Raw genomic sequence first — 17,126 nt, 5'->3', positions numbered from 1 at the left:
GTACCGAGCGGGCACGCGTCCGACACGCGCGACAACTCTTTCACTTCAACACTCTCTCACGATCCCCAGTCGTCATTGAAAAGTCAGTCGTTCATCGTGTTCAAATACTCATTGTTTTTATACGCGTTCCACAAGAGTCTTCTGCCGTCTGAATGAAGATGACGCTTTACTACGAGCCACACGTTGCCACAATACGCCTACTTCAAATCAGGTAACGAGCCCTTTAGATCATTGACCAGTTGCAATTCAGAAATAGTTATAACGCTTCAGGCACACGGTTCAACAGCCGCGATGGCCTTCTCTAAATGCGTAAGAAAGCTGCGATGAGATGCTACATCAGCATAACTAGAGAGAGCCAGGAGTATGAAAACGGGCACGAGTAGTCCGATGAGGGCGATATTCATGATCTTCTAGGGCCCCGATTAGGACCACCCCGCATTGCTCTTTCCTCATTCAATCCGGCTTCCTCGCGTTGTGCGACAGTTTTGCGCTCGGGTCCCTGCCTACCTAGGTAGTCACGTGCACTGGGCCCCGTCCGTTTGCATGTAAATAAACCGCGCCTCGAGCTCGCTGCCTAAAAGTACTGGACTCTGCCCCAAATCTACTCCTTCGTAAGAACAAGTCTTCTCTTCTCCCACCAACAGACGCGGTTCCACGTCAAATCGCTCGGTCTGCGCCGCATCATCATCGTATTTGCGATGGCAACCACGGACATTGCAAGCAGTCACTTAGCTGGAGAACTATCGTACGTTTCAATCACCATTGAAATAACTTCATATACTGACTCCACATGTAGTGAGCCATCTCCAGCTGTTCAAGGCCAATCCATGTCTAAATCTGCGCGTGCTCGTCGCAACAGGGCTGCTAAGAAGGCGGCACTCCTCAAGGACGTAAACACCGCTTCCTCTACTGAGCAGGCTGGTTCCGCCGAGCCTGCTGATACTACCAAGAACGTCATACCGGATCAGGGCGAAGACTTGACCGTTAAGGCCGTCAGCATCGCCGACACTGACGCCTCTGCGACTGCCTCTTTGCCCAAAGAGCCACTTCCTGCCAAGATCAACATTCAGCCCGCTACTAATCTCGGATCCGACCCCAAGCCGACCCCGCCGTCGTTCTCTCCTGTCTCCGAGGCTGCCGATGTCCCGCCCCAGCCAAAGACTGCAGTAAAGCAGTCAGCCCTATCGCCGTCTTCCACCGTCATAGATCAGCCTATCGACAACCTGCTCGAGATGATACGAGCGCAGCGTCAAGCTCTTCTCCAAGGCCCTCGCGTCACCATTCGCATTGGAGATACATCCGTTGAGGGTATCTCCAAGCGCGCAGCAATGGCTGCTTCTACTGTTCTCCACAAACATTTCACCGCTAACCCCCACTCACATGAGTATGTATTCTCACGTGGTCAGATACACCCCGGCGCAGTCCGCCTTCTACTCATCGGCTGGATGCAGGAGACTTGCAACGAGTTCGAGGCCTACGCTGTCCCGGCTCAGAAGACATTCGGTGAAGACGTTGCTCTCCTACGCGCTGCTCGCCTGTTAGGTATGGAGCGCTACTGCAGCCATATCCACGCCGGCTACGTCGAGTACCTCAAAACCCAGCTTCCGAGCTACGAAGAGATCATTGCCGTCGAACAGAACGCCACGTCTGACAAAGACCCACTCTGGACCGCGATGGTCAACCACCTTTGTCACGATCGCCACAAACGCCTTTTACCCGACCCTGAAGACTTTGCGGCGTTCTTGGAGAAGCACACTCGCCTGAGGAATGCTATGGAGTCCGCTGATAACTTCTTCCGCGGTATGGCGAAGAAGCAGGTCGATGACCGGGAGAAAGAGCGTGAGAAAGAGCGCCGCCAGCGTTGGGAGCGCAACCAGGCTGAGAAGCACGAGCGCATTGCTAGAGAGCGACTTGCTGCTGAGTCGCTGAGGAAGAAGATGGATGAGAAGGGCTCAGGCCTGATGACCGTCACTGCGGAGGAGGCGGAGCTGCTTCGAGGGCGCACTCGCACCCGCTAGAAGACCGCCGAATGTAGCCTTTGCCTTCACCTCGGATTTACAGACAGTATCTTTTCACTGGCTGTAACCTGGCGCGTAAAAGAGACTAACAGCATCTTATTAGGCGACCAAGACATCTAAGCGGTGAAGAGAAGCCTGCACAGGGACTCAGGTGTTTTAGCACGATCCTTCTTCCTGCTCCTCCTCAGGGTATCAATTACCGGGCATGTAGAAGTCAAAATAAAGTGACATTGGAATGCATGGTAGATACAGATGTGTATTAATCCAATCCAATCTCTAAACCCCTATGCTTTTACTGATACATCGAATGCCTTTGATCGGATATCGTGCGGCTGTGTCTACCATCCCCACCCGTCATTCTCTCGCATCCTCTCAGAACTCATCGGCCCAATCGCCTAGTTCCTCATTCCAATCATTACTGCCTTCCTCGCTCTTCTCGTATCCCTCCCACCAGCTCGCTACAGTCACGGGCGGCTCACATTCCTTGCACCTAGCCTTGATATATATCGCACTGTCCTTGCCGACTGACCCAGTATGGTGTCCATGTGGTACAACATCAAGCTTGTTGTTGCAGTCATTCTCCGCGCAGGTGATTGTGTGAACGTCCATCGAAGAAGATGAGCGCGATTGAGGTGCTAAAGCGCCGATCTCGCTCGCGGTCCTGATGCCATGTTGGGGGTGGCGACGAACGACCTCGGGGCTATTGGGTGGGTAAGACATCGCGTTGTTGACCTTCGAAGAGCTTGTATTTCTTGAAGAAGCTGGCTGGTTGCGTTATGATAAGCAAAGACAAGATCTTAGGAAGGGAAGTATTTATGACGTTGTTGATTGCCTGGTGAAGACAATTGTGATTGTGTGGAGGAGGGGAGCAAGCCCGGAGGGCGCTTTGTGGTGAGTGAAGTAAGTTATGGTACAGTGAAAGTGTTATACATCCCTCATGACCCCGTTGACGTATCACATCCAAAGTGCGAATGCCACTGTCGTCTACAATATGTCATCAGCCCAGCCTCATTCGTCTTCCCACCATTCGTCTTCCCACCATTCGTCTTCCCACCATTCATCTTCCAACAAGTCTCTCGCACTCGGTCTGTCCCTCCAGTCCATCTTCATTATTCTACGGACAAATTCGTTATCCTTCCTTGACAGCTCCAACTCTGAGATGACCTTGAACATTCCCTGCTGCGCTGGTAGATTGTTCCTCTTCAGAGACGCTAGCGTCTTAGTAATCTCTTCATCAGCTATCTCGACGGTCTTGTTTGGAAACGGCCCGAACCAGTATAATTGTCGCAGAAGAACATGCAAGGGCAGGTTTTCCCTATCCTCCTCAGCTTTTTGGCCCTGGGGTACGCATAGGTTGAAGTGAGAGCCGTAGTGCATGTGCACGAACTAATCACGGGAGTCGTCAGCCTAGCAACGTCGGATTTATTCGAGATGAGACCGAAACGTATCATATGGAGTGTCTTACCAGTAGTCCAAACGCCCAGATATCTGCAGCTGTATTCCACGGTAGTTGCAGAATAATTTCTGGGCTTACCCATGTTGGTGCGCCACACGGAGTCCCAGAAGTAGGACCTGCACTGGTGACATGAGAGCAATTCCCCATGTCGCCAAGTTTGACCTCGCTAAATCGATTGTCGCCTTTCTGCAGGTTGACGTAGACGTTGTCAGGTTTGAGATCTTCGAGTATAATCAGCCCCAATATTTGGTTACTAGCGGCAGATAATGAATACCCGCATGTACATATCCGTCATCATGAAGGCTTTTTAGGGCCTCTAGGACGCTGCGCGAAACGTGCTTCAATTCTTTTCGATTCAATGCCTTTTCCGCGGACGCCTCCGAAATGGTGGTGTCAAGATACTCCAAAGCGATTGTGACGGGGAGATCTGGGCCCTGGATCTCTTCGATCATTGGTCTAATGTAGGGGCTGCGATGTTGAAGTTTCTTGAGAACGTTTCGCTCGTTCGTAACCCCATGGTGGCCCTGCTGGGCCTTGATCACCGCCAGCTTTTGCGCTTGGTTTCTGGCGGCCGTTAGAGGTTTATGTATTTCTGATGTCACCATAACACAGACTTAGCAAGCCACACAGCTTCTTTGAGCTCTTGAGTGAGTGTATACGTCCCGATGCTACCCTTGAGAACTTGGCCGACCCGGAAAAGAGACGACATGATGAAATCGACCCGAGAAGCCCAGGTTAGCGGTATTAGACTGTATATACGTACAGCTTTATCGTCTCATTTTGGGTGATATTTCGGCGGATGAAGAAGACATGGCACATAAGGTTTTGTGCGGCGCAGTCCTTGGACTCCCGCCGTCATGTCGATCGCCAAGGCACTAACGACAAGTTGGGTGACTTGCAGGAACAACCGTAACGAAAGCAACATCAATATCATTCGTGTGTATATTTACTCGCGTATTTTAAGTTTCCGATCTCGGTGAAGAGGGTCGGGAAATAGAAAATGCCCCAGAGATTTAGCATCAATGACGCAGACCGCCACCTAAGCATGTATAGATTGATCAGCCCAGAGCCCTTGCATTTTCGCCATGCTATCGAGCCAGGAATGTACCAAGATCTCTTTAATCATATCAACTCCTCATCCGCTGTAAGAACGGTTTCCTCCATTCTGAAACGAGATCCAGACTGTTATCTGTTGTTCACGCAACGACTACACTGCTCAAGGTGGCAGCGAGTGCATTGCATGACGGACAAGAGATCGGTACGTTCACATCGCGCACATGCGGTACCTTCATGTTGTTTCCACACGTGCTGGCAGACAGTCGGTGCCATGTCTAGAGCATCGGTAGGAGTCGGCCTCAGAAGATGACCCTCGTCGAACTGCGGACACATGCATGTCTTCCATGTGGCGCCGCACATGTAGCAGAACTGATGACTGCAGCGGCAACTAGATAAGTTAGCAAGTCAAACTGTGATTATTTCGCGCGCTGCACTTGCATGATATGGAAACAGCCAGTGTCTAGCTCGACCAGATTCTTGCACTTGGTGCACTGTTGCCACATGACCTTTCCAGCTGTGGCCATCAATATCTTGGTGTCATCATCCTCAGCACACAATCCTTTATGCGCTTCGTCCTCGCATACCGTACACGTCTTGGTTTCGCAAAGATCGCATGTCGCAACGCCACCACTGATGTTTCCTTTCGGAATAACGTGGTCGCAATCCGCACCAGAGCATGGGGTTTCTTGAGCCTTCTCCTGCTCCGCCTTCTTATCATTGACCTCGGTCAATAGTACTTCAGGTAGTAGAACACTGCAGCCCTTTACCCCGTTTTCGTTTGTGTCGAGTGGGATGGTGGCTTTGCAGCATCGAGGCGGGAAGAGTGAGGTGTCTTTGTGGACAGCGAAGTGGAACAGATCTATAATGCAGTCCTTGCAGTAGAGATGGGAGCATTCAAGCTTGATGGTGTCCTTCTCGGGCTTTGTATCACCGCAGGCACCGCAATCGGCAGTAGCCTCTGGTACCGGCTCGGGTTCTGACTCTGACTCCGGTTCTGACACCGGCACCTCGATGAGTCCTGGTGTGGGACTTGCTTCCTCTGCTACGACGCCTTCGTCGTCGGAGTTATTCGCGGAGGTGTCGCTGCTTGATCTCGATGGCGTTCGTCTTGCTTCGTCGCCGTTGTCGCTTTCGTCATCAGTATCCTGTTGATATGTCAGTATCTTAATACATTCAACGTAATGGGATTATCGCAGGTTCATGGAGTGTCCGGTCAGTTGTCGGAGAATAGCATACCTGGCCATAAATGATCGATAGTTGATCTTGAAGCGTGTGACGAATAGCGCGATAGCTCGCAGTACCATTGTCGTCCAGTTGGACGCCTTCGAGCGCTTCTGTAATCTCGTCTAGTCTGATCTGGATGACCAGTCTGCCGGTAGCGCGATCGAGCCCAGTGATGTCCATGGTTGATGGTGATAGGTACGGACGTGAATGTGACGCCAACTTTACCTGTAGCCGATGCAATAGTCTTGATGTATCGATGGAGCTAAACAGAGCGCTAGCAAGCGAGGTGGTGCTTTTCTGTAGCCCTCTTTCACGATATCGGAGCCTTGAGGGCGAACCCCGAGTGGGGTCGCAAGCGTTGAGTGGAGATATCTAGTACTTCTACCATCAGTACAGTGTATAGTACAACACATAATCCACATCGTACAGGTGGTGATGCCAGTACGCCTTACAAACCAAAGCTATCTCAGTCGTCTTGCCACCACTCATCCTCCAAAAGTTCTTTGGCCGTAGGTCGATCTCTCCAATCAAGCTGCATAATCTTCGAGATGAAATTCCTGTCCTTCTTCGCCACTTGTCCTTCCGTGACAGACGCGAACGGTGTTAGTTCGCCATACGGGATCGTTTCCATCAAATACTGTATGATTTGGGCGATCCCTCCGTCACCCATTTCTATAAACGGTGGAAGAAAGGGTCCAAAATAGCGGAACTGTCGCTCGAGGACACCTAACAGGTACCCTTGTTCACCGCGCTTTACATCTTGCGGCTGGAACAAATTCCTATCTCCACCGTAGATTAGACTGATGACCTGATGAGTGGACAGTCAGCTTATGCTTTATGACAACTTCTAGCCGAATCTTAACACATACCACGGTACCAAACGACCATATATCTGTTGCGGTGTTCCAAGGCATCTCTAGGATAACCTCTGGACTAGACCACACAGGCGCACCCACAAGCTTTCCAGATCGAGCCCGCTCTGAGTCCACCGTACAACAGTCGCCCAGATCACCGAGCTGAACATCAGCGAAGCGGTTGGGTCCCTCCTGAGAATTGAAGAAGATGTTGTTGGTTTTGATGTCTTGTCGTCCTGTCAGGCCGGTCCACTTACTTCAACCAATGGACTGCGCATACGTACCTGAGTGCACATAGCCTTTCTCGTGCAGAGTATTCAGAGCTAGCAACAACCTCCGAGTTACATATTTCAGCTCCTCTCGGCTCAACTTCCTTTCGATCGATGCAGTTAGGACATCACTGTCGAGATACCGCAAGGCAATAAGCGGAGGCATGGCAGGTGGCCCATACACCTCGTCTACCATTGGCCTGATATGAGGGCAATGCTGGAACATTTTGAGTGCATCACATTCTACTCGCACCGTTGGAGGTCCGCCTTTGATCACCACTCTTCTTTGTCCTTGGTCCCTTGCATAGTTGTCAGTGGCCAAGGCATAGAAGGCGATATTCGGGCCTCACTTCGCAAACCAAAGTGTCGGTGAGACTTGCTTGGTGATCGTGTAACTGCCTATGCGGCCCTTGAGAACCTCGCCCGCGCGGAGGAGAAACGACATCAAAGCCGTGGTTCCGTCGTCGCGCTGTTGAGCTGCAACGACGCACCAGAAGGCGATATAAATTGCACACAATGACTTGACGCGATGAGCATGAGTGTAAACGCCAGTCGAGGCAGCGTGTGAATGGATCCGAGAAAGCCCTGGAGTTGGATCCATGGATGCGGCGCAGCCTCGCCAAGGCGCTACATACCCAAGTAGGTAAGGCCTCAGGAGGTTGGTCGGCGTGTCGGCGTAAAGCCTTGAGAGCTCCTACACCAGCACCATGATTACCAGGAATTATAGACTTGCGTCGACCGCGCTACGCGCGCAACTATTCTCACAGACTCGCACTCTCGTATACCGAAGGCCTGGTTCAAGCGGTTAGCGGCGAGGCTTTTTGGACATGCCGGAGCCTAGGCCCGTCTGTGCCAAGCCGATATACAGTCCTGGCCCGAGAATATGCATGTGAGTCAGATTCCATCCTATGTACCTGGAAGCACGACAGAGATTTCATCTTCTCAACGAGTAATAGTGGTGTGTAGATCTGAGTGCATGAACACTGGGCTGTTCGAATGGCAAGCTGGACTAAGGGTGGTCCCGTACCGCGCCCCATAGGCTCCCCGTCATTGTGAACTCATTGCGTCGCCTAAAGTTGGTGGTCAGGCATGCTTTGGGATAGGCAGCTGAAAGTTGCAGCAGCATGTCAGAGCTGAAGTCGTAACAGGGTCTGGCATGATGTCAGACTTCAAACATGATTTCAGATACTCGACACATCACATCTCTCGATACCTGGCTATCACAAGACTATATGGAGAGAAATCTCGAGATCCGAAGCGTCTAACAAAGAACGAGAGGCGAGAGGGGAGGATGGCCTCGGGAAGCTCCCCTGTTCTGGTACAACTCGGATGAGCTCCGGGTCGCCCACTTCCCCTTCACGCCGGACCGCGGCATGCGCGACATGCCCAAAGTGATTATATGATCCCCTCTCTGCGCCAGTATTACGCGCATGCTAGATACGAGGGCAGGGGCGCTGTCATCGCTGCCTTCTTCTGAGGTTAAAATCGGATTTGAAGTCCGTCACCATTCACCGTTTCAAGCCCCCTGAAATGGTTCCGTCACCGATTAGACTTATCACGATGAGAACAGTGTAACGCGAAGCTATGAAAGCAGACATCATGATAGGCTCTGACATCATGTCATTGATATTGCAACACCGATCCCGAATACTCTCAAACGTAGTTCAGTCAGAGTCACTGCCTAAAAGCCACCCTACCGCCTAGAAGAAGACGACCTTGTAAGCACTGATGTGCTGACCTGCGTAGAAACGATAAATTCCTGCACAGATATGAAGCTTACTTCAACTTCCGCGCAGACACGGGGCACTCCTGGAGGTCGACCACCAACTGTCTAGCATCTAGACCATTGGCAGAGTGCAGCGTGAGATCGGAAAGCCTACCTGCAACGAAGATTCGGGCCTGTATTGCGTCTTCAAAGACAGAGTCCCTTGCTCATGTTGTTCTATATAAGACGTTGCCAGCTCTAGAGAAATCTCGCACCAACATCAACAGCATCATCAAGCACTTGAAACTCGACAGTTACCAATCCTCACTATTCAACATGATCTCCTCCAAACTCTTCAGTCTTTCCACCTTGGCCTTACTTCCTCTGGCCTTTGCGGCTCCAGCTCCAGCTCCGGAGCCCCTTTCTGCCGCTAATGCCGCGATTCAATGGGTACCGATCGACTTCAATGGCAAGACCCTCTATCTCAACAGTGCAGCAGTAGCTATGTCTGTCAACCCCGGTGAGGTGGCGACGCGAGCTCTGCTCAGTGACTCCCCTGACTCTGATACCTGCGATGGCACCACTCTCGACCCCCATCCTGCTCCTTTCGCCAACACCGCAGACTGTGCAGTGATCCGTGACTGTAAGCCATCAAGACTCGGAACTCATCACTCTAGAGTAGTTGTGTCCGATTGAGCAATGAACTGACCATTATCCAGACACCCGCTCTCAGAACACCTGGTGGGGCGTTTGGAACAACACTCCCGACACGCATGGCGTCTTGTACTACGGTACCTGTGTCTTCGAAGCGGGTACCCGGAACATCTATGAAACCTGGATTGGGTCTTCTAACATCGCGGACATCACCGAGCTTGCTCTCAACAGGTGGCAGGTACGTTCTAGCTCTCCTGATCGAGCGCCAGGTTCTCTGCTGACAGACAAAGTCTGGTGGCGTCGTTGCCTCTCAGGGGCAGACGGAGTGCGACAACATTGGCATCGGACAGTCAACCGTTAGGTGGACTATCAAGCATTCTTGAGCAGCCTCTACCTAGGTAGTGAAGGATAAAGCGTTGCTTTCTGGCTGATTGGGGTGATTCCACAAGCCTAGCTTCGTCGAAGGGGAATGCCTAGGTAAGTAGTGATTAGAGGATGTGTTGTTTTAGCTTGGAGTATGTAGTCGGTCCCTACCTATTAAAGCAGAGCGCTATAAAAATTTCTAGTTTGTCTATGAGTGTGTTGTCATCGTGCTACAGCCTGTGCATGCCAGGGCGAGATGCACTATACTCTGTTTGTCGAGCCTTCCCGTCTCAGGTACAGCCCCGCCCGGCTAAAGCAGAAGCCGTTCTCCACTAGTTCCCTAGCATCCTTTGCATCATTGCGACACGTTACATTCTCCCCTCCGTTGCGCTCCTCGCAGTTGCTGCTGAACCCCAGATTCTTCACGCCGTCTTGATCTCTCTTCATCGCCATGGTGTCTACGCGCTCGCATCCGCAAGGCGACTTCCCTGCCACGGAACCATCACCCGTCAAAAAGACGCCAAGATCACGAACTTCGACCGCGTCCCCGGCGCCCACCTCCCCAGACCTCAATACCTCACCGCCACCAAAGTCGCTTGCGAGGCGCGCAATCTCCAATGCCAAAGCCGAAATCAGCCCTCCCTCTCCATCCGAAATCGACGAGCCGACGTGGTGCCACACGGCATCCAATCTTACGATAGTTTGGCTTGCCATTTCGATCCCGCTTGTGCTATGGGACACGCTATATGTTCTTCTGCGCCCACATACCATGGCTGGTGGCGCGCTTCAGTGGCCCATCTGGAAGCCGTATGAGATTTACGCTTCGATCGATCACGTATACGGATGGCCCGGATGGGAAAACCATGATGGGTTTGGCGGCGCGCAAGCCATGCTGAACGCTGTGGAGCTTGTGCTATACGGCCTCTACGCTATGATCATATACAACCACAGTGTCCCTACATCTGGAGGTACTGGCCTGCAGCTCAGCGAGGGCGTGGGCAAGTTCCTCTCTGGCGGCAGGAAGGTACGCGGCAAGACTGGCAACCGCGCGCTCCTCATCGGCTTCGCCGCAGCAGTCATGACAGTCAGCAAGACGGTCCTCTACTGTACGTATACATCCGACATGCGGGCAATACACAGGCTAACGATGGTAGACTTTAATGAGTATTTCTCTGGCTTCGCAAACGTTCGCCATAACGACTGGGCAACGCTTTTGGTCTTCTACCTTGTCATGAAGTAAGTCGGACTCCTGCATACGTTTGCGCCTCGTGGTAGAATGTACATAAAAGCTAACTGATTTCGCAGTGGTCTCTGGGTCATCTTCCCCGCATACATGACTGTCGTCTTCGGTACCGATATCCTACAGGCACTCGACATCGCGGCCGATTCTTCATCTAAGAAGCGCTATTAGCTCGACTTTCGAAAACGCATTCTACACATACCAATGTCTTATTCTTTGATCGCTAGGAGTATTCAACATCCACCGGCCCTTTGGTTAGGAGCCTTTCGCATTCTTGTGGCGTTTACGGAAGCGACGACAAGCGGTGCGGATTAATCGCCGGAGCCATGCGAAAAGCCCACCGCGCGCATGTTCAGCATCGTTGGCATCGCCCGCCGCAGCTATTGACGGCTTCACGGAGCCTTTGGTTAGCAGCTGATACAGACAAAGTTACCCGTCTAGGGGTTGTGCTACTCACCACGACCGATACCCCACTGACGTCACGCTTTAGGCCAACGAGGGCGGAGCTTGAATTCCAGCCGTCCGGTGGCAGGCTCGCTGATATTCGCTGCGCGTCGGCGGTCAGGCTGTCGAGCATGTACGGCGCTTGTACTCGATCGAGCGCGGCATCCATTGCGTGATGTTTTGCGGCTAATGTGTCGCGATCTTTAGAGTGGGTTGTACGAGTGAAGAGTTGGACGTCGAAGAGGCAAACGAAAGTGTATTGCGGTTGCGCTCGCTAGTGGTCGCATTCACTGTCTGTTCGCGATATACTTCTGTCACACGCGTCAGAGAAGTTTCAGTTTCATTGTTACTTTACAATATTATGCTAAGCATCAAACTAGTAGCCTCATCGTTACTCATTGCTGTCGTTCATATTACGGTTCAGAACCATCCTCCATCGCATCGATGCAAAGTCTAAACAAACACCTCCGAGCTTTTTGACAATCTCTACATCACATTGCATCCAATCCCCATTCCACAAGTCCTACCCTCCTTCTTTTTCTTCTGCATGCCCTCTGCTTCCAAATCCTCGCTTCTTCGAACACCTTGTACTCCCTCCTCACTGACCACCCTACGTCTCTCATTCAGATCTGCCATGCTCACTGCTTTAGCAAATGGTCCATCGTCAGTCTCCACAATCGCCTTCTTCCTCTCAAGCTCGTCTCTGCCAGGCGTGCTAAAGACAGAGCGTTTGCTAGTGACTGTTCCGCCGGAGACATATGAGCCCTCGGATGGCGAGACGTGTCGCGCTACGTTGCCAGCCGCATCTGACATAGGCTCCCGAGGCGGTGATTCCGTGGTCTGTTGTGGAGGGGCGAGATGCATGCGCGCACGAATATCCTCCTCTCGCAGTGGCTGCTGCATAACCAAGGCGTCGTTTGCTGGGTGATCTGACGTTGTCGCGTAGCCCGTCTGGGTACCAAGCACCGTCTTCTCCGGTTGCGCAGCCCTTGCGAGTGCCCGTTCGCGCATCTTCCGACGTTCAGTCTGGGTGTAGAACGCCATGAGCTTGTCTTCTGGCCCAACATACATCTGAGGATGGTCCGTGTTGAAAAGCCCAGAGCCATAGGATGGTTGCTCGTCGAAGGACTCAAAGAATTCGAGCTTTGGTGTCGGTGCTGTGGGGGTAGTAGTAGGGGTGGCACGAGGAAGGCTTGATCTGGATTTGGGCTTGGAAGAACGCGTGGACTTTGGGAAGGGCGTCGGAGTTCCGAGCGGGAGATAGGCGGAGCGTTTTTGGGAGTTTGTCATCGGGGTGGGTGTGTCTGGGCAGTCGGTGTATGCGTCGCTGTCGATGTAGTCACCTGCTTGGATCTCTGCGTCTCGCGGGTTGGTAGCTGGCATGTCGTCCTGGTCACGCGATGTCGACTCGCGGTGCGAAGACAACTCTGTTGGCGTACTGTACGGACGTTTCTTCGGACTTGTTGATCTGGAACCGCGCTTTACCGGCGACCGCCTTGTCATCATTCCGCCGCCTCTCTTGATGGTGACATTGGCAGTGATGTTTGCGGGAGAGCTTCCGAAGTTACCGTTCCCTGTTGTTGTGGTGTAGTCGGCGAAGTCTGACTCTTCACGACCAGAACCATGCACGTATGCTCGCGGATATCCATCGCTCTTTGGTCGTACCTTCGCATTCTCTGATGCACTGTGGAGCTCAACATTCGGTGACCCAGTAGTCGCAGAATCTTGTCGCGAAGCCTCATCAAAACTCGGTGGCGGCGACGGCGAGATGGCGCGAATCGTGGAGCGCGCCGTCGATGGACGTGTAGGGCTCGGCGGGCCAGGCGTAGTCGCGCGCGGGCGAAAGTGTGTTGACATTTTCGCAATTGACAGTCGTGGTGTTGACTGCGAGGATGCGGGCGTTGCTAGGAGGATGTGGGTGGGACCGAACTGAGCGAACAATGCAGGGCAAAGCCGATCAACGACTTTCGGGCTAGAGCGCACGTGGGATGAAAACACAAACGTAAAACTCGCCCAAGGCGTGCAAGTGAGGTGGGAGGGGATGAGTGACGCGCTATGGGGTGTTTGCGAAGTGCCGTTGGTAGCCTCTAGGTAGCCTACCTAGACACCTTCACTTCCTTTCATCGGACTACTGTACTGGTTGCCTTTACTGCCACTTCGCTGATACTTATCGGTTGGTACAGTAAGGAATAAGCAAAGATCCCACAAACAAAAGCTGTTTGGAGGTTTTCGCGATGGCTTTTTGTTGCAGTTACACAGGTACGTCATTGTGTAAACCTTACGGCATATGTGCCGAACCAATGCTGCCTGACGTGCAGTTCACTTCGGCCCTTCGGATTATTTCGACCACATAGCCGAACATAATTATTCGACTCTATTCCAAACATCTAAGCTAGTATATATCCCTCCGTTTGGCGTCTCCTACGTCAGTGCTGGAGGTTAGTGAGGCCCTGGAGTACTAGAAAGTCGCAATTTTCCCAGAATAAGTACAGCCATGCGTTAACACTTTATGTATAGGTATATTTATGCCACTGCTGTCATTCCCCGTTCGAATCTTTAGTCTACGTCAAAGCCCGCCCCTTATGGCCCTCAAGGCTGCATCGTTCAATAACGCGTCCTCTTCACATACGAGAAACCTAAATCACCTCTACCTCCGTTCTTCGTCTCCTCAATACTTGGCATTCACGACCATCGGATGCTTTGCCTCCGTTTCTTCCTCCTCAGAATCCTCAGCATCATCTGAACTATCGTGCTCTTCGCTATCCGAGTCGTCATCGCTGTCTTCGTTGCTTTCCTTCTCGTTTTCGCTGTCATCCTCCTTCTCATCGTCGCTAGAATCATCGGAAGTATCTTCCTCATCGGTATCTTCATCTGTGTCAACGTTTGTGGGGCTGTTGAGACCGATCTGCCTAGAGGTACTGCCACACTCCTCGTCATCACTACTTTCGTCATAGTACTCCTCGACGGAAGCCAAGACATGCGCATGATGAGTCTGAACGAGCGGTGCCTCCACAACGCTAGCCGTAATGTGGCTTTCTCCCGTAGTGGAGGGTGCTGGTGCTCCGTACACCCTTGGCTGTTCGTGTGCTTCGATCCCCCTAGCACTACCAACCTGGGTAGGTACCGGATATACTACGGTATCTCTCCATACCCCAGTACCTTGGACTTGCTTTCCGTAGCCCTTACTGCCATCCTCTGCGAGCAAGCGCGCCTGGCGATCCTGGCAGTGCTTCGACGCTTCTTGGCCCTCGAGCTTCTCGAGCGTCAGCGCAGCTTTGTCGGTCCATTTACTGACAGTGCGGAGGGCGACGATGCCAATCTTGATGTTTCGCTTGTCTTTGATGTTGACACTGCTAGCTGGCTTCGTTGGTGTCGAAGCTTCAGGGGTCTTGGAGGTGGAATTCTTGCTTGAGTGTTGTAGAACGGCGGTAAGTTTAGGGCGGAGCTGGAGTTTCTGTGATGGGAGATGCATGTTGGTAGAGGTAGAGTATCGTTACTATGAATAGAGAAAGCTAACTTTGGATTACGAGCTCCAGGTCTGGGTGTTAAGGAGTCTTGATAGTGATGTTTAGTGATGCAGTGCTTGAGTGCTGAATTATATAGATTCGGTAGGGGTGTAGCCAGCTTTATATGGTGCTGTGTGTGATGCATTTTTCTTGTGTTTGTTTCAGTCCGCGGTATCGAGATTGAGGTCAGCAGACTGTGATGCTGTGATACACTCGATTTCATTCCAATGTACCTGATTGTAGTTCATGTTTATTGGCGCCAACGACACGTTCACAGTGGCCCCATGAGGTCACAGTCTGTACAAAATGGCTTCCGATAAGCTGACGGTATCTGATACAATCGATTCAATTAATGACAACCGCTCATAGGTTTGCTGGGTAAGCAGACCTCCATCGTGTTCCTACAGCCTTGTCCTATCTGCGTGCCTTATCAAACCCAAAGCCCTTCCACTTTGTTTTAGAGGCATCAAGAGAATCACCATAGGCATAAGTCTGTGCTCTGTCTTTTTGACTGATCATTTCCGGCTCCTATCTCAGCAGTTAGTCGTGCTTTGTTCCACGTCTGCAGCCGCCATCTCTCACCTTCTGCGTCTCTGGAACTCTTCCAGAATTCTTTCCATCACATCGACCTTGCTCTGGCTGCTTCGGTGGCTCTGTTTGCTCAGGCGGGGAGTGGACGTTTACTTTGAGCGTGACGTCCCTAGATTTCGTGGGATCCGTCATTGTAGACCGTGGAAGAAGAATGAAGAATGCAGAATGCTTGGGCTAAGCTCGACTTATTGCTGCTGTTCGACACCGCTCGTCCGATCGATCAAGGAAGTAACAAATTATGTTGTGAAACTCTTGTGAAACTCTTGTGAAGATAGGCGCGTATACGAAGGTGTATGAGTATGTGTATGTGAAGGAAAGCCAGGTAGGCTCTGGGGGGTTTTTATATCTGCGAACAGTCACTTCTTCGATGACAGCATTATTCATCATTCCTGTCATTGATGCTGTAGAGTCCGAGCATCAGTCACAGTTCAAAAAGCTACCGCGGGTTTATTAACCTAGGTGACTCCAAGCTTGTGACTACGAAAGCGTTGACTCATTAGGACTCATGCATGGGCTGTTTGTGTAATCTTCCCAAAGATATAGCAAAAGACGTCAACAATGACTGCGATTTGATCAGACATGCTGAATCACATGCGGAAGAAGTGTGTGGAAGGTGACCACCTGGCTAGTCAGAGTAGTGGCCTTAAGTCTAGAGTGTCGTCCCATCGAACTCGAAACATCACATACCTCTCCTCAGCTCACTCAATAGCAGTAAGCAGCATCTGCAACCCACATAAGGTCTACTGGTAGACTTTCGTGACACATTCAAAAACAATGAGTATATGTGTCGTTGTTTCGAAAAGCATAATGTTTAAAGCTGCTCCTACGCAAGCCTGCGCAAGGATATCCAAAGTATATTTACGTCCCTTAGAAATGAAAAGAATAAAAGCACCCCTTCGCTATCTGAATAAACGAAATAGCAATAACCCACTGAGCTGCTGAAACCACATGTCAAACCAGGACTCTGACAGTATCAGACTACCGTCTATCTCTTCCATGGCGGGAGTCCCAACCTCTTCCTACGGTTGTGTTCCTCGATATCCCTTTCCCGCTGTCGTTTCTCCTCTGCTTCTGCTAAAGCTCGAACAATGTGAGATTTTACCGGGGTCTTCTTGAATCCATTGCTACGCTGGTGGATATATCATGCGGCTTTGTTGAAGTCTTTGTGAAGGCGCTCGGTAGCTCTCTGACTGTCACGGTGACTTGTGACCTGTTGTTGCTATTGGGTGCTAGTTTGACGGCTGATCCAGATGCAGTCTGTTGCGCTTTGCTGCCGGTGTTCCAGCGTCCTGGCTTTGCTTTCTCGTCGACCTTTACGTTAGACATGATGGAGGCTGTCAATGAGTTGGATAGTCTCGATGTAAGATGTAGTTTACTCATTTGGCGGTGGAGATTTGCGAAGGGATGGGTGCGGAAGTTGAGCTTTGTTGTTGTAAAGTACAAAGTGGCCTGGTACGCTGTGTTTAATGTCAGGAGATAGAAGTGTCGTTGAAGCGTGAAGTGCACGTCTCTAACCATCGAGACTTTGCGAATACGAGTGCGATATACCCATCGTGACTGGACTAAGCATCAATGGCAAGCCGGTCACATCATAACGCAGCAGCACCATCCCCGATCACTCCTCCCGGCTTCCCCATTGAACTCCATATCCGGGTACACACCGAGTATTTGCTCCCTGTACTCTTCTACCTCCCTTGAAGGATCTTTACCCAGGCTGTCCGTCGATATTGACTTCTGGTACACTGA

At 51.5% G+C, this 17,126-nt stretch overlaps 8 protein-coding genes across 8 annotated transcripts; 3 read left to right on the top strand and 5 right to left on the bottom strand.

The window, feature by feature from the left end:
• Positions 1–827: 827 nt before the first annotated feature.
• J4E85_002935 (uncharacterized protein) lies at positions 828–2,018 on the top strand (the record flags this gene model as incomplete). The annotated part of the gene is made up of 1 exon (XM_051467208.1): positions 828–2,018. One exon carries the CDS (start codon positions 828–830, stop codon positions 2,016–2,018), a length of 1,191 nt encoding a protein of 396 aa, XP_051328367.1.
• A 1,008-nt stretch (positions 2,019–3,026) lies between these two features.
• J4E85_002934 (uncharacterized protein) lies at positions 3,027–3,556 on the bottom strand (the record flags this gene model as incomplete). The annotated part of the gene is made up of 3 exons (XM_051467207.1): positions 3,027–3,404; positions 3,484–3,506; positions 3,553–3,556. 3 exons carry the CDS (start codon positions 3,554–3,556, stop codon positions 3,027–3,029), a joined length of 405 nt encoding a protein of 134 aa, XP_051328366.1.
• Positions 3,557–4,946: 1,390 nt separating this feature from the next.
• Positions 4,947–5,934, bottom strand: J4E85_002933 (uncharacterized protein; the record flags this gene model as incomplete). The annotated part of the gene is made up of 2 exons (XM_051467206.1): positions 4,947–5,675; positions 5,767–5,934. The coding sequence occupies 2 exons, from the start codon at positions 5,932–5,934 to the stop codon at positions 4,947–4,949; spliced, it is 897 nt and encodes a 298-aa protein (XP_051328365.1).
• A 286-nt stretch (positions 5,935–6,220) lies between these two features.
• Positions 6,221–7,043, bottom strand: J4E85_002932 (uncharacterized protein; the record flags this gene model as incomplete). Its single annotated transcript, XM_051467205.1, has 3 exons — positions 6,221–6,562; positions 6,624–6,844; positions 6,893–7,043. The coding sequence occupies 3 exons, from the start codon at positions 7,041–7,043 to the stop codon at positions 6,221–6,223; spliced, it is 714 nt and encodes a 237-aa protein (XP_051328364.1).
• A 1,875-nt stretch (positions 7,044–8,918) lies between these two features.
• J4E85_002931 (uncharacterized protein) lies at positions 8,919–9,619 on the top strand (the record flags this gene model as incomplete). Its single annotated transcript, XM_051467204.1, has 3 exons — positions 8,919–9,225; positions 9,302–9,474; positions 9,521–9,619. The coding sequence occupies 3 exons, from the start codon at positions 8,919–8,921 to the stop codon at positions 9,617–9,619; spliced, it is 579 nt and encodes a 192-aa protein (XP_051328363.1).
• A 431-nt stretch (positions 9,620–10,050) lies between these two features.
• On the top strand, positions 10,051–11,010 carry J4E85_002930 (uncharacterized protein; the record flags this gene model as incomplete). The annotated part of the gene is made up of 3 exons (XM_051467203.1): positions 10,051–10,705; positions 10,754–10,835; positions 10,905–11,010. The coding sequence occupies 3 exons, from the start codon at positions 10,051–10,053 to the stop codon at positions 11,008–11,010; spliced, it is 843 nt and encodes a 280-aa protein (XP_051328362.1).
• A 759-nt stretch (positions 11,011–11,769) lies between these two features.
• J4E85_002929 (uncharacterized protein) lies at positions 11,770–13,140 on the bottom strand (the record flags this gene model as incomplete). Its single annotated transcript, XM_051467202.1, has 1 exon — positions 11,770–13,140. One exon carries the CDS (start codon positions 13,138–13,140, stop codon positions 11,770–11,772), a length of 1,371 nt encoding a protein of 456 aa, XP_051328361.1.
• Positions 13,141–13,951: 811 nt separating this feature from the next.
• On the bottom strand, positions 13,952–14,755 carry J4E85_002928 (uncharacterized protein; the record flags this gene model as incomplete). Its single annotated transcript, XM_051467201.1, has 1 exon — positions 13,952–14,755. One exon carries the CDS (start codon positions 14,753–14,755, stop codon positions 13,952–13,954), a length of 804 nt encoding a protein of 267 aa, XP_051328360.1.
• Between the last annotated feature and the right edge of the window lie 2,371 nt (positions 14,756–17,126).

Source organism: Alternaria conjuncta (genome assembly GCF_024043145.1).
Source record: "Alternaria conjuncta strain BMP 0040 chromosome Unknown scaffold_4, whole genome shotgun sequence".
NCBI classification, from domain to species: domain Eukaryota; kingdom Fungi; phylum Ascomycota; class Dothideomycetes; order Pleosporales; family Pleosporaceae; genus Alternaria; species Alternaria conjuncta.
This window is presented reverse-complemented; position numbering and strand designations above follow the sequence as displayed.